At 35.9% G+C, this 13,062-nt stretch overlaps 1 protein-coding gene across 2 annotated transcripts in view; it reads left to right on the forward strand.

Annotated features, from left to right (window-relative positions):
- LOC126329050 (uncharacterized) overlaps positions 1 to 10,264 on the forward strand; it is a 207,858-nt gene extending 197,594 nt beyond the window's left edge. For both annotated transcript variants that reach the window (XM_049996093.1, XM_049996091.1), the window contains one exon: positions 7,923 to 10,264. In XM_049996093.1, coding sequence (XP_049852050.1) covers positions 7,923 to 8,708 — 786 coding nt within the window. In that variant the 3' untranslated portion in view covers positions 8,709 to 10,264. The remainder of the gene's footprint in view (positions 1 to 7,922) is intronic.
- Positions 10,265 to 13,062: the final 2,798 nt, after the last annotated feature.

Here is a 13,062-nt window from a genome sequence, read left to right on the forward strand (position 1 = left end):
ATTACAAGAAACTTGGTCAGTATATGTACCTCCATGATGTAGATTTATTCTTGTTTTCTACAGCAACTGCTACAAGATAGCTATTCAAGCTAACAACGCTGCTTAAGTGTTTGATTTTATTTAGCAGCTTCTCAATGTACAGGGTTCTGTGGTGAAAGGAATTGCATAAGCAATTCAGTTTCTGTAAAAAGAGTTCAAAGTCTCCAGCATGAAGGTCAGGAAGAGGGGTGGGGGAAAAATTCATCTGGGACCCTCAGCAACTCTTCATAGACAAGCTGGGCCTTAGAGCAACTGATACCCTCTTTTTACAGGAGTGTGAAGGTGTTAAAGAACCATAGTTTAGGTGTGAGGCCAAGAAACATAATGGCATGTCAGGGCCATCTTTAAAGTATGGTGTAGGTGCCCTACTATCCCATTACTGGTGAAGTGGTAGCTCATAGTACCAATGTGACCACACTCATACACATGCATAATCTTGTCAAACAAAAGGCAGCCAAATTGACTACCTTTGTCAGTACCAATAATCTGAGGGGTGCCAAATCATGAAACCAAGAAGTAAGCAGGGTTTGGGCAATGGAGGGAGCAGAAATGTTTGTGACCAGAAAAGCCTCAGGCCACCTTATGAATCTATTATTGTCACTAGGTAGCAGAAACCATAAGAGGGGGGGGGGGGGGGGGGGAAGGAGGCCGACAATATCCAAGTGGATGTGTGAAAATCTTCCTGAAGGGGAAGGCAAAGAAGAGAGAGGAACAGAAACATGGCAAGCAGATTTTGAAGACTGACATTTGTGACAACCACTGCCAACAATCCCTTTGCAGCACAGCCTAGATGACCTTATCAGCCACTAATTTAGTGCTATCCATGATACCTGGGTGAGACAAGTTGTGAAAAATGTCAAAAATGTAGTGGTGCCATTTAGTCAGAATAAGGGAGTGAACACTTTTGCAGCCGTACCTTTCTGTGAGTACCTTGCAGAGAAAGGAGTTCAAGACCAAAATCAGTTGATTATGGATCCTGGTGACATTGATGAAGGGAGGGATCTGGATCTTGATCAACAGCCAAGGTATCCCAGTCCAGTCAATAGCTGCAATCAATGCAATAGTTGGTGGTGACGTTGTCCTGGCCAGAGGTGTGTCAGATGTCAGTGGTAAATTGTGCAATGAAATCTGCCTGCCGAGACACTGACACAGGGACCTGAACTGTATGACTTAGTGCAACATTGATGTGAGAGGCTTGTGATTCATGAACACAGTAAAACAAATGTCCCTCAAGCCACACCCAGAAATGCTTGATGGCCAAGTAGATAGCTGACAGCTCCATATCAAAAGCACTCCAACATTGCTGTTGTGATGACAGACCTTTTGAGAAAAATACCAGATGTTGCCAGGAAGAGGAAATACATTGCAGCAAAACATGGCAATCTGGCTTGTGTCAACCATTGAAGAAATGGCTGCCTTTGCAACTGCATTTATGAGCAATGTGGCATTAGCAAGTGCATTCTTCATGGAGTTGAAAGCAATTAAGCTTGTGGAAGTCCACAGGATATTTTGTTTGCCTGATGAGTTTTTGCTAGTAAGTAAGAGGTTAAGAAGATTTTGAGGCAAATGATGTTTGTAGGACATACTGGAGACCTTTGGAGATGGATGCCAGTGACAGCTACATAATGTCATTCACCTTTTCAGGCATCAGCTTAATACCAGCACGTGAGACTGTGTATCCAAGAAACTGAACCTGTTGTCTGGCAAATGTGTATTTCTCTATATTTATTACAAAACTGAATTCTGTAACCTCTTGAACACTTGATGAAAATGTTGGTGGTGCTCATCATGGCTCTTCAAGTAGATAAAAATATCACCCACACAGCAAAAGGTGGATAGCAACCCATGGATGACCTCATACATAAAGTGCTGTCAAGTTTGTGTGGCATTATGTAAATCAAAAGACATAGTGTTGTGCTCAAAAAGTCTGAATGATGTTGTAATTGGTAGTTTTATGTTTGTCCTACTTGGTCATTGGATTCCGAAAAAAGCTTTGGTGCAGTTGGCAACACTGAGGACACATGTCAACCACATTGCTGTTAAATCGGCTCTGTTTGGCACAGGGTATCCACCCAGGATGGCACGGGCATTTAACCCTCTGTAATCACCACACAAATGACAGGAACTATTCCTCTTTTTTTACCATGTATAGTGGCAAACTCCATGCACTGTGAGATTGAACCACGAAACCATTGGAAAGAATGTTATTAAATTCTGATTGACCTCAAGGCAGCTTATTTGGAGTAGGCATCTTGGCTTTGCAGTGACAGGATGACAAGGGTAGTGGGAATGAAATGTTTAGTTAAAAGGCAGCAGTTACACCTAGCCAAGTATGGGTCTGTAAGCACCAGAAATTCCCATAGCAGCCAGAGGCCAAGGTAATTGTCAACTATCACACTGTTAGCTGGAAGAGAGGGTGCATCAGCAACACACTTGTCTCATGTAGGGCCATACAGTGGAGGTCATGCAGCTGTTTGGAGGCCACTCTCAGTTGTTTGGAAATGGTGGAGATCAGCCAATACAATGAAGCATTGGCCTTATGCAACAGCATGATGGAACTCTGTTCCTCCTTGCAGAGAGCTTCGACCTCCAAGATTTGCACTGCCATCAACTGACAACTCCCCTGTAACCCAGTAACAGCGGTGGAAACATCTGTACAAGCATTGTAGCAATAGCATCAGCTTGGTGTCCAAGTTCATCTATTGGCAAGATCTGTGAAGGCTGATAAAATAGCCCTACATGCAGAAGTAAACAATGGAGCCATAACAGTTGAGAGATTGTTCTGACAGTAGGACCTGTCCAGCCAGCACACACAGTGAATGGAGCACTTGGGAGGGAGAACCACTGACATTTGCCTTACCATCAATGATCTTAAGCAGCTGTGATTCTGCCAGCTGATGCAAACTTGTTTCCTTTAGAACTGCAAAAGACTTCCGATGGAATATGTCTGCTAGTTGCCCACTAACACTTAAGTCAAATTATGCAGTAACTATTGTGAATTGTTCCATGCCGAACATAATGCCATGGAAACAGAAGATGGCTTCTACTTCCATTAACAACAATTAAGCACTTGTAGGCCAAAATGAGTAATCTTGATGTTCCTGTTGGCAATGTGATTACTGTTGCTTGCAATCATTGCAGATGTTATAGTAGAATCCTGCTGTTGAGTCTGAGTTTCTTCTTTTACAGAAGAGAAGTTGGTGGAAGCCATGTTGTGAACAGTTTGTAGCTATACGCTTGTATAAAATAATCTTACAGTTCTGGGTCACCATTGTGGGAAATTTATGATTTCCTGTTCAGTAAAAGAATGTATACTGGATGTGATGCACTGTACACTTTATTCTTACAATTAATACACATTAACTGAACACATGTATAGACTGCACAGAACAACACAAACAGAGAACCAAACTTGACTGTCAAAGAACAAAGGTACAAAGATAACACACACTTTACAAAAGATCCATAAAATTCAATGTTCACATAGTTTTGCTTACATTTTTCTTATTGTCTGAAGACACCACAATGTATGTAATACATGTTCCTAAAATCCATATTGAAGGAGACCTCAGGGATGTAGAACATGTCATAAAAACAAGAAATACATACTTAAAAGAAAGAGATGTTGAAACAACCACGTCGGATAATACCACTTGCACTAACGTAAATACTATTTTTTTCTTTTCATTTTTCTTATCTAATCCAAAAACCATATTTGCATAAAATCTTAAATTCTGTTACATGATTTATATTTTGGTCCTTATTCAAAGAGTAATTCACATTTGATTGATTATAATGTTTTAAATATTCTGTATATAAATATTTTTCTTGAGGAAATCTTCAAAATTTAATATACTGGAACAGTAAAATCATGTGCACTTATAAAATCTGACTCCACTAATAAATATTTTTTTTCAAGACTGACACATCTCAGCATAAATCCATGTTTTTCTTCTTGTTAAAAATATTTTATCTTCCTTCAATGTTCGGTAGTTCAGGAAATATTACTCTTCACAAATATTGTGATCTGAAGTAACAAAGATTTTTGGAATTTAAAATGTAGACCTTTAAAAGTCCATTACTGTCCTTTTGTATCCCTGATCTCTGTATACATAAAATATTTGGTATTACTGAGAAAACATGATGAGTTTTGCATACCTACAAATTTACTTCTAAAAATAGCAGTAGTTTAATGGACACAAAGCCAAAAATGAAACAGAATAACTTCATTGCCAAATATAAATTAGTATTGCAAACAATTCCTGTCTTTTGCCAACACCTGTATTTCAACATTATGTAAAAAAATTCTTTCACAAATCTTTAAATGGACATTGGGTATAGTACCACAATCAGACATTGATAAGCCACCTTTGATGTGTCAACAACCAGCAATAATCATCACTAAACATTTATTTCACATCAGTTGCTGGTAAGCTATAGCCATGTTCAACCAGATGTTGCCAAACACCTAGTAATTTTGTTTTATTAATCAGAATACAAATAGTTTTGGAACAGTCATTGTAAATTGACTCTAGCATAATCAGGTTATATTCCATGGAGACTATGTGAGTTACTGATCTCATTTTGAAGAAAAATGGTGATTATGTTTCTGTGTTTGAGAGAAAAAAATGTACATTGGTTGCAGTTTATACATTGAAAATGTCACCTTGGTCGTTGAAAATTTTATTTCACAAATGAACTACAGAGAAAACGTTTTGCATGAGGCACTTATAAACAATAACTTTACAACCTGCAAACTTTCCTTCCTTTGATCCTAACTGAACTGGTCCTCAAGCATGTGTAATAAGTAAAAAGACTTGAAATCTAATTCATTTAAAAGTTAAAATCAAACTTTTCACAAACATATAAATGTGTGTATACTATAACTACAAAAAAATTAATTATTGATGAAATGATGTGTCTGTTATGTGCAGATGGATGTGTGTGTGTGTGTGTGTGTGTGTGTGTGTGTGTGTGTGTGTGTGTGTGTGTGTATTGGAATGATTCCTTACCCTCTCCCTTAAAACCCACATCCTTTCATCTTTCCTTCTCCCTCTTTCCTGATGAAGCAACCGTGGGTAGCGAAAGCTCGAAATTTGTGTGTGTGTTTGTGTTTGTTATTGTTTCTATCAATGTACCAACGCTTTCCTTTAGTAAGTTACAGTATCTTTGTTTTTAGATATATTTTTCCCACATGGAATGTTTCCCCCTATTATATTCAAATTATTAAATTGGATAGATAAAAAATCTACTAACCAAGCAGCGGCAGAACACACACATAATAGACTGGGGACAAGCTTTTGGAGCCAGGGCTCCTTCTTCAGGCAAAAGGGTTGAAGGAGAAGGAAGAAGGGTGAAGGAAAAGGACTGGAGAGGTCTAGGAAAAGGAGTAGATTTTGGGAAAGTCACCCAGAACTGCAGGTCAGGGGAGACTTACCATACGGGATGAGAAGGAAAGACTGATAGCTGGGGACTGCATCAGATGAGATTTGAAAAACTGAGAGCTTAAAGGTGGAAGACAGGGTAATATACAGGTCAAAGATTACTACTAAAACATCGTGCACAAGTTAATAAGAGTTAGAAGCTAACTGCATTGTACATAATGGAGGTGGGAGGGGGCAATGAAAAATAGACGGGAAAGACAATGGAAGAAGTAGAAAACTAAAAGGGAGTGAAGCAAAGAGTAGTTACAGTGATGAAAAGTTGAGACAGAAGAAATTAACGTAAATTAAGGGCAAGTGGGTGGTGAGAACGAATGACATGTTGTAGTGCTAGTTCTCACCTGCAGAGTTCTGAGAAACTGGATATTGCTAGTTGCCAGTATATACCCTCTGCCTATTCATCATAATTGAGGGTATAGGCAGAGGGCATATACTGTCAACTCGCAGTATACTGTTGCAGAGCATGCTCTACAACAAGACTTTCATGACCTCGGCATCTGTTTCAGCACGTACGCCATCTGGATTCTTCCCCCAGACATGAGTTTCACAGAACTTTGCAGGTGGGAACTAGCACTACAACATATCCTTAGTTCTCGCCATCCACCTGGCCTTACTTTACGTTAATTTCTAAAATTCCAGCATTTTTTCACTGTAACTACTCTTTCCTTCACTCTGTTTTAGTTTTTTATATCTTTCATTGTCTTTCCTGTCTTTTTTCACCACCCCCTCCCATCTCCCTTATGTACAATTCAGTTAGCATCTCACTCTTATTAACTCTTGAATAATGTTTTAGTTGTAATCTCTGTCTTGCATATTACCCTGTCTTCAATCTTTAAGCTCTCAGGTTTTCAAATGTCATCTGATGCAGCCCTCAACAATCAGTCTTTCCTTCTCATCCTCTACGGTAAGTCTTCTCTGACCTGTGGTTCTGGGTGACTTTCCCAAAATCTACCCCTTTTTTTCCTAGATCTCCCAGTCCTTTTCTTTCACCCTTCTTCCTTCCCCTTCAACCCTTCTGCCCGAAGAAGAAGCCACTGGCTCCAAAAGCTTGCCAATCATAACAGTCTTTTAAGAATGTGTTCTGCCACTGCTTGGTGAGTAGATTTTTTCATCTATTCAATTAAATATGTATATACTATATTGCACTACATAATTCTTAGGTTGTTGTAGCCATGTATTGTCTAGTTGTAGTCTCAAGAATTTAACACCATCGATTTCCTTTATCTGCTTATCATTATATTTAAGTCATAAACTGGGAAGAAGCTTATTAGAAGATATGAAGTGCATATAATATATATTTCCAAATATTAACATGTTTTTAAAAACTAAACTTTTTGTGCTATTTATCTGCTTCATCTGCAAACAGAACACAGTTAGCACATGGCAGTGTTATTGATTGAAAGGTCTTTATTTCACACAAGAAGAAGTAAGGATCCTAAGATGGAATCTTGTGGTATAGCAGATATGATTAGTCGCCAATAGGATGCTCTAATAGCATAGTACAGAGAATTTTCCTAGTGACACAGTTGTTTCCTGTTAGTGAGAATGTTTTGAACAATTGAATGGCATTTCCTATCATACTATAGTATTTTAATCAACTTAAAAGACAGACCACATAAAATAGTACTAGATTGTAATTAATTATCTAATGAATTAAGTACATTCTTAATGTATATCTAAATAGGCTTCTGACTGTTTTCAGCGTCAGAACCCTGTAGGAATCCAAATTATACTTTTACAAAATTTTTGAGGATGCATACATAATTGACTTGGCAGAAGTTTGATGATGTTCTTTTATCTCCTTTATTATATAGGAACTTGATTTTGGCATATTTCAACCAAATGGGAAGCATTGTAGTGATGATCTATGGGTTACATAAATAACTTAATATCTCACTAAATCCAGAAGAACAGTTTTTATTTTCCTTTGTTGATATTTTGTCTTATCCACTAGACATTTTTCACTTTTTATAGATTTTGTGCTGGATATTACTTCTTCTGCCGCAGAAATAGTCACTTACATGTTACTGAAGCTATTTGTAATGACTGCTCTAAATTATTTTATGGCAGAATTAACTGAGCCTGAAAATTCCATTTTTTCAATGCTAGTGACAGGTAAAAAATGCTTGTTATAAAGTTTTACAGCACACAGCTCAACTGTTACCAATGTATCATTTACTTTTAAAGCTATTACTCCTCCTGTTCTCTGACTCTATCAGTGTCCTCTTTCACTGTATCCAATATTGCCTTTTTTTTGTTGCCTAGTGTATGTAATATTTTTGCTTGTAACGAATTTGTTTTTTTGTCTGTGTTAAATTCTTCAATATTTTCCAGTTTACCTTGAAACAACACTTCAGATGTTTCTGATTGTGATTTAATTGATTAAGAATGTTTTGACAACGATGCTGACCAATCTCAAGTTGCTGTTGTACTATGTTTCAGAATCCATTGGTTTGGTACAACAGGGCAGTTTCAGAGGTGGACTACATTGCAGTTGTTTCTGCACTGTCATCTCTAAATAAAAGCTGTTCTACTTATAACAATATTTTTCAAATTGGTATGACAGTTGTAGAGGAAACAATAAAGAAATGTCCTTCAGCTGTTAAATTTTTTAATATTAGTTTTCCATATAATTTGAAAAATGATGTCCCAATTAAAACAAAGTGTCATGAAAATTTCCATTTGATGAAACAGTTTGATGATATGGTTATATATGTACACAAAAGTGTGAGCAGTGTAAGAGGACAACCTTTAAACTTAAAAGTGCCTAAAAGAGTGAATAGATGGACAGGATACAAGTCTCTTCCAGATTATTTAGAGCTGTGTAAGAACATTGAGACCATGAAGAAACTAGTTGCACAAGAAGAAAGTGTTAGCTTAAATACTATAGAGGATAATTTTGTTATGAATGCTTTTCTTGAGAGAACAGTACCTGTTCATAATATTGCTGAACATATTAGTAATATCACAGAGGGATCAGTTTCTGCTCCTGCCCATAATATTGCTGAACATATTAGCAATATAACAGATGTTCCTGTGGAAGAATCAAGAAGTGATTTAGATCAAGAATACCAGAGCTTGCAAGAACTGCTTCAAAGAAATGAACACAGTACCCATTCCTCAAGAGAAACTGTCGATGGAGATTCTAAGCATCTTTCACATGCTTTCTCAAGAGATGCTTTTGTTACTTCTGTAGATAAATTTCTTGACCTGGATGGATTACTGTAAACTCCCATAACCCACAATCCATTCCATTTAAGGCCAGTACAATACCAAAGAAATGTTTCTCAAATTTAATGTTCACCATGTAGCTTAGAGTCATGTTAATTTCTTATTGTACATATCCTGATCACACATGTGGTTACTTCCACATTGTAGTGTTGCATGTAGATTTTGCATGGCTTTTAAAGAAAATTAATTTATATTTGTGTCCAATTATATCTCCTTTCATGTTCATTAATACAAAAGAGGAAGCCTGAACATTGTTTGCCACTAATAACAATCTCTATTTCGTCATTGTTTCATACTCATCAGCCATAGACTTTCTGGTTATACTTAGATGTCTAGTAGGCAATGTAACATGTTATTAATATCTCATGTGAATTATATCAACTATAGTTTTGAAATTACCATCAAATGTATGTTTCAGAGAGATTTTTAAATTTAAAAAATACAAATCTTTGAATTGTGATGGCATTTCTCCTATTTTTCAGTTTGTTTTTACTCTGTTATGGTTTTGGACTTTTTTCTTAAATGGTTTGTGCTTTTGCATTATTTTATTTATTTATTTTGCTCAGTTTGTTCAGTCACAATATCACACTAAAAATATAAACAAATTTTGTCTCAAATAAGTAACAGTTCAAACAAAGCACACCACATGCAAAACTTTAAGCACCACATACACATACAGAACTCTCCAACTTGAACAAATTTCTGTTAACTGTATTTTTTTAAAAGTATATAAAATATATTTTGCATCAATAGTAGAGTGATATAGTCACAGAAGCAAGGTGTTTTACTGGCTAAATGATAAAAAATAAAGTAGTAATTGTATTAACTTGTTGTTAAATGAGTTTGTTACTTTCTAGATGGAATATGGGAAAACATCAGCAACCTGGAGTCTGTTAGAATTAGCTTTACATTGGTAGGATAACATGATTTTAGCAGTTTGAGGTTAAAAAGTAATTTTTATGTATGTGGTTTATTCTTAAAGAAGGAAGTACATGATTTAAATTTTCCATTGAACTACTGTCACAACCAGAAGAACTGATGTTGTTTATGTTCAACTCATGAAAATGAACCAAAACAATGCTGTGATTGCACTGCATACTGATTATTGATATTATGATATTCCTAGTGCATCTATAGATCTGAGCTCTCTACGTACTTGTTACTGTATATCTGTTTTGGCATTTTGTATATGTTTTGTTCTTTATTATATTAAGAAAACTGTGGCATGAGAGTGTTATGTGAATAATGTTATTGTTTATGGTGATTGCTTGGCAAGATTATCAATTTCCTTGTCAAGTTCTTTACTATTGTGACCTTTTACCACAGGAAGTTTATTATTACATCTCTCCTATAATATTTTTCTAGTTTTTTTAGCAATATTTATGGTGTAAACAGCAGAATTGTTGTTTCATTTATGGTTCTGAAAAGCGAATTGTATGCAATAGTAATTTCTTATGCATATGTGTTTTTTGGGTACAAATTTCTTTCGCTGCAGCTGTAAATTCTGTAGTATACTTGTAAACAGATTGTGGAAATATATATTTTTCTTGTTATACAGGTGTAGTACAACTGTTGTAGATTACCAGTGGAATGCTCCCAATTTCTGTTTTATCATTGAAGGTGGCATAATTTGACCTGATATTGGGTTTCTAGGTATTATGTTCATTCATATAATTAACTGGAAGTAGTTTCAGAGAGTTTATATACTGTTGATCAAATACTGACACTAGTTTAATCAAAGAGAAAATATTTTCATGCTATATAACTATAGTATATCATGGGGTATTTGTGTCCTGCACTAAATATGTAATAGCTTAGTGCAGTTTTTATCACTTATAATGTCCTAAAAACATTTACCTGCTAGTATTTGGTTCTTTATATGCAGTGGTTTTTCTTTGACATCCACCAGCAGAGCATTTCCTGTGGTAAATCTCAAAGCTCCCACAAGTGTGTGCATAATCAAACTGTAATATATCCAGTTTTTCCAAAACATTTTGGTTTTTACTGTAGTGTAAGTACTGTAATGCAGAGTACATCCATATTACTTTTTGGAACTTATTACTGAGATGTAAAATATTATAATTTGGGGGTGTTTACCAAAGTCAAATTATTGATTTAATGAATTGCTGATTTTATTACAATTATTTATAAGGTTAAAAATATAAGGGATCTATCTCAAATGAGAGCCAAATATCACTCCCAGCAGATGGAAGTGAAATATTATACATAATTTGTCATCTCCAATCAACATATGACTTTGGGCGATAGTAAATGATTTGTCAAATACAACTGCTGTGGGTTTTATTGCTGGTATATTCAGACCAATATCCAAGAAGAGTTTGTGATGGGAAGATTATATTAGCTATAATACATGTTGTTGTAGATCTGTGTAGGGTGTGCCAAATTGTAGATAAGTTGATATATGAACAGTAATCAGTACAGGAACAGTAGACTACAGAAAAGTGGAGGGTTAGTGTTAGTATGTCACAGTAGGTGTTGATAACTTGCACTGATCATTTGTGATGATCACTTCCACAGATGGTGATACAGAGAACAGTGAAACAAATGTAATTCCATGTGGCTGGTCATGATATAGTTCAAAATAAAGTTCAGAATACAGTGGAATATATTGTAAATTCTGTACCGAGATAGTCATAATTGCGAAACAGAAACAAGAAGGGTCAGGCACTGAAAAACCATTTAGTACATAGAGAAAAGTAGCATGTACCAAATTAGAGAGTCACTGATGGGCAACCAGTCATTGTTTTTATCAGTGGTGCAGTGGTATTGTGTCAGTGCCCATATGCACCTCACATGCTGACTGCACTCTTCATGGGACTGCACCTTTACTCAATGGCTATACAGCCAGAGGTTCTTAAATTGGGTGACTGTAATGATACTTGGGTTCAGCAGAGAATCTGAACAACTATCAGATGAAAAGGACCGAGTTGGTAGATCATAATTTTGTCAACAGAGCACCACTGTCTTTTTCGAGTTGGATAGGGGGTTGTGACTGGAGCCTGAAGTGACTTATGGAGCAAAGATTTTTTCACCTCTATTGGCTCCCATCTTTGTGCACTGTTGACCTCCAGCTTGTAATGCAACTGGTCAGAGCCTTATTTTCACTAGAACTGGAATAAACAACACATGCAAACAACTAGAGTACTCCGCAAAAATAACTAGAGTACTCGACACATACAAATACTCAAAGTATCCAATACTCTAAGATGACTAGATCACACTATACACAGACATTTCCTTGCAATTATAAAAATATTTAGTTCTTATTTTTCTAGTAAAGAGGTCATAAAATACGTGGTCAGTAAGTATCACAACTAACTAACTATGTGTTTTCTAAGTTTTGGAAAGATATTTAAATTAATAATTATTATTATTATCATCATTATTTCTGTGATTTATTTTCGGTAATAATTTGAAAACATTAAGAAATTAAACATATATAAATTCCTATGAATGTAAAAATCTACGTAAGATTGCTGTGCTGACAATTTCGTATCTCTGTCTTCTTGGCTTAACATGTTTTAGTGCATGTTTATAGTATTAGCCTAGAGTCTATTCTATTGTTTTGTATGTTGACGTTGGAGTGTGTGCTTGATAGGAGAGTGTTGTGGTTGTTGTTGACAAGTATTTGTAATTTTGTCAGTATGGAAACATAAAAATATTACATTTTAAGCACCCAGTGTCCTCATCTCAGAGGCGAAAACCTGGATTAATCTGCATAGATGAAAATCATTCGTACAATGAGCCACATTGTTGCATAAAATGTAATTTATTACTGCATGACTTTCTTTCATACAGGTTTATTAGTTGCTCTATGCTAGTGTATCAGGTGCCAAAAAAATGTACTTTATATGATATTTTTCAGATTTGAAAATTTTAACAGTTATTCACAATAACAGGGAGTCAGTCATATGGGTGTTCTCTTCAGGATGTTTGCAGATCAAGAAAGAGAAATTATTCCATGGGAAGCAAAGTCAACGAAATTGCTGTGGATGGATTGATGCTAAATATAAAAATTAGTTGTAGTTGACAGTAATACAATGACCAATAGTCAACCTCTCCACTGGACTCTTGAGTGCTTGGACACATCAAGATAATACAATGATTTATTTATGTCATCTGGAAGTATAGGAACAATGACAATTGCCAAACACAGATCTGATGCAGCACTGGGTGGATGTGAGAATTTAACAGAGTTGTGAGACCTTACCAAAACAGTTAGATGAGATTTAGAAGATGGTGGTGATAGACCAGTGCTGTAAGGCATCAATATCCACAAAAAAACCTGTGTACTACGTTTCAGCATGTGAGGAATGTGAAAAATGTGTTC

This window comes from Schistocerca gregaria, chromosome 2 (assembly GCF_023897955.1).
Source record: "Schistocerca gregaria isolate iqSchGreg1 chromosome 2, iqSchGreg1.2, whole genome shotgun sequence".
NCBI classification, from domain to species: Eukaryota; Metazoa; Arthropoda; class Insecta; order Orthoptera; family Acrididae; genus Schistocerca; species Schistocerca gregaria.